General features: G+C 43.8%; 2 protein-coding genes across 2 annotated transcripts; both read right to left on the bottom strand.

Annotated features, from left to right (window-relative positions):
- Nucleotides 1-628: 628 nt before the first annotated feature.
- SARC_11522 (hypothetical protein) lies at nt 629-1,252 on the bottom strand (the record flags this gene model as incomplete). Its single annotated transcript, XM_014294389.1, has 2 exons — nt 629-831; nt 1,075-1,252. The coding sequence occupies 2 exons, from the start codon at nt 1,250-1,252 to the stop codon at nt 629-631; spliced, it is 381 nt and encodes a 126-aa protein (XP_014149864.1).
- Nucleotides 1,253-1,437: 185 nt separating this feature from the next.
- On the bottom strand, nt 1,438-1,827 carry SARC_11523 (hypothetical protein; the record flags this gene model as incomplete). Its single annotated transcript, XM_014294390.1, has 1 exon — nt 1,438-1,827. The coding sequence occupies one exon, from the start codon at nt 1,825-1,827 to the stop codon at nt 1,438-1,440; it is 390 nt and encodes a 129-aa protein (XP_014149865.1).
- Between the last annotated feature and the right edge of the window lie 1,004 nt (nt 1,828-2,831).

A 2,831-nucleotide genomic window follows, 5' to 3' on the forward strand; every position in this document is an offset into this window, starting at 1 on the left:
CCACTTACGTTGTTTCATGTCCCTTGTCTCGGGCCTCAGTTACGTACTTACGTCGCAACTCAGTGTACAGACTCTCTCGGGCGTTGTTCCCTATGTTCTTGCAGAACACATGCATAGCCAGGAACTCGTACCATTTCTGAGCTTTGTCCTTTGTTATATCAGGACGCTTCAGATCTGCAACGAGTTTTAGAACGTAACTCTGAATGGGAGTATTCTCGACTGGTTCAGTTAGAATTGAACTCAGTCCAGGACTACGCATGTCCTTGCTTAATAAGGACGTTGCTAACCAGCACACAGCTGGCCAGTCACGACAGGTGTCTAGCTCATGCTGATGTCTCTGTAGGATCAAATAACTTGTTCCTGTAGGGCCAAATGACTGCATTAAAGGGGATATTCATTGCTGGGGAGCAATATCATTTGTCTCCAGCATGACCGTAAACACATTTAGAGTACGGGTTAGCGTGTCGAGGTCATGGTTATTTATGAACTCGACCTGCTTGCTGTTGGCATTCCAGTTTGACTTAAGTCGACTGATCTGTCCCTTGTACTTCTGGTTGTCCCGGTGGTCTTGTCCACGTTGGGCCTGAGGGCTGTTGGCATCTCAGTTTGACATAAGTCGACTGATATGTCACTTGTACTTCTGGTTGTCCCGGTGGTCTTGTCCACGTTGGGCCTGAGGTAGCTGATCGATGCGTTTCTGCTTGATCGCAATTATATTAGAATAATACGATACGTCGTCCGTACGGTGATCGGTATGGGCGAATTTCATCTGTTTGGTGCAGACGTCGACCGCTTTATTAAGTTCGGTCACCTCATCAGAGTGGAAATCCTCTGCGGGTTAGTGTAAGGCGGTGCGATCGAAACGATTAAATTCGACGTCGTTAACACGTCTACGAGGGTGTTTATTACCTTGTGTAAAGTCCATGGTCGAGGCCCTTCGGTGCTCTGCTCCTGGGATAGGCGTTGGCCTTATAAGTTCGGGTGGTATCTTCGTATAGACGACATATCCAGTCTTAACTGGTTAATGACGTGGACGATCTCCCCAATTGGGTAAAGGTGGTGGAGTGTTTTTACCTGCCTCTGGGTCAATAATACCCTCAAGGACAGGCGACTCATGACCTGGCGAAAGAACAGGCGAATGATTAGCCTGGACTTCTGGTGACAGGTCCTCGTAGGGTATAGACACGCTGAGCCCATTTGGGTCAGCTGCTACAGGTTTGGCGCTCAGGTCCATTCGCTTTTCGGGCGACATTTACTGCTGACGTTCTGTCCACTTCTGTAGGGCTTTAGTAGTGCCCGGAAAAACATGCTCGCGTAAGCGCTGTGCGTGCTTTCCTGATCCATACTTTGCCTTTCATAAGAGCGGCTAACTGATTCTTAAGATCAATGTTTTCAGTCGTTAACTTACTTATGCGAGTTGGCTCAGTGGTCTCGGACTTAGATTCGGATTTGCCACTTGAGTTTGGCTCCTCTTCTGGTTCCAGTGTAGGTACCTTCTGAGATTCGTCTTTGTCCCCTGTAATTGAGGACTTTCCTTTTGAGTCTCATCAGAAGAATTAGCTGGGCGTCTTGAGACGTGTCCCTTGTCTCATCTCTTGGCTTCGGGAAAGCGAGCTTTGAGGTTGAAGCAATAGTTGGCCCTCGGGCTTTTTCTGCAGGGGTAGTCTCCTTAATCGGAGTAGCTACATCTTTATCCGAAGCGTTGTCCGGACTGTTATTGCCAGAGACAAGTGCTTCGGCTACGGTGCGGTTGAACGCTTCGGCAGCAGCGGCGGTCGCTTCTGCGGCAGCAGTAGCTGCGGCAGCTTTAGCAACTTCTCTCTCCATCTTCTTGCGTTTGACCTTGCGTTTCTTTGACGGTATATTATCTTTCTTAGTTATAATACTTACTTATGACTTCAGTCTATTCTCTTATAGAATAATTGTGCTTTACCTTTACGTTTAAGTAGTCTAAGTAGTTGATACCTTTGCTAACTTTAAAATGTGTAAGTTTCGGTCTATCAAGGCGATATTAACGCTTTAGAACAAATAAACGTTTAGTTTAAGGGTAAGGATAATAAAATCTAAAAGTAAATAAACGAAATGAGTTTTTTTAGTAAAGTTAGGTATACCTCGTGAAAACAGCAATACTCTGAGGTATTGTGAGGCTGAGACATTGCCTATATAAAATCCTTTCAGTACTGTTTTCGCCGAAGGGATTTTATTTAGTGTTTCGTTGTCGCTCTACTAGAAACTACGATATGTTTTGTTGGGGTGAATCCGAGAGACTTATAAGATACTATCTGAGGAAAAAAGAAGAAAAAGAAGAAAAGAAAAGAAAAATACTCATGATTTCCATAGTTATTGCATTAAGCAGTAACTTGCCACTTATCAAGAATTACCGATTAGCCTTCATCAAACAGGCACATCTGGTTGGCTGAACAGAGGATAAACTAAGCAACGCTAATAGTCCCTAGAAACCTTTGTTCGATTGTGCCATCTCGCAACCGAAATGTTCAGATATAAATAGATTTGGAAAGTAAATATAGTTCTATTAATAGAACTAGTCCAAATCTTATATTTGGTATTTACTGGGGCTTTTTAATGGCCTTGTCCAAGTATCTGATATGTAAAATGGAAAAGGTATCTAATTAATAAAAACCGTTAAAAACCACTTAAGAAAAACTAAGTTTACGTACTTTTAAGAGGGCGGTCTGGGAGAAAACGTTATATACTGATCACGAGCCACTTGTGGCTATGTGTGCAAGACAGTCGCGTGGTGGTCAGGTTATCTACCCATTTTTTTTTAGAGCTATATAGTATATTGCGGACTTGGTGAACAAGGATGTTCC

The sequence above is a fragment of the Sphaeroforma arctica genome (genome assembly GCF_001186125.1).
Source record: "Sphaeroforma arctica JP610 unplaced genomic scaffold supercont1.1735, whole genome shotgun sequence".
NCBI classification, from domain to species: Eukaryota; class Ichthyosporea; order Ichthyophonida; genus Sphaeroforma; species Sphaeroforma arctica.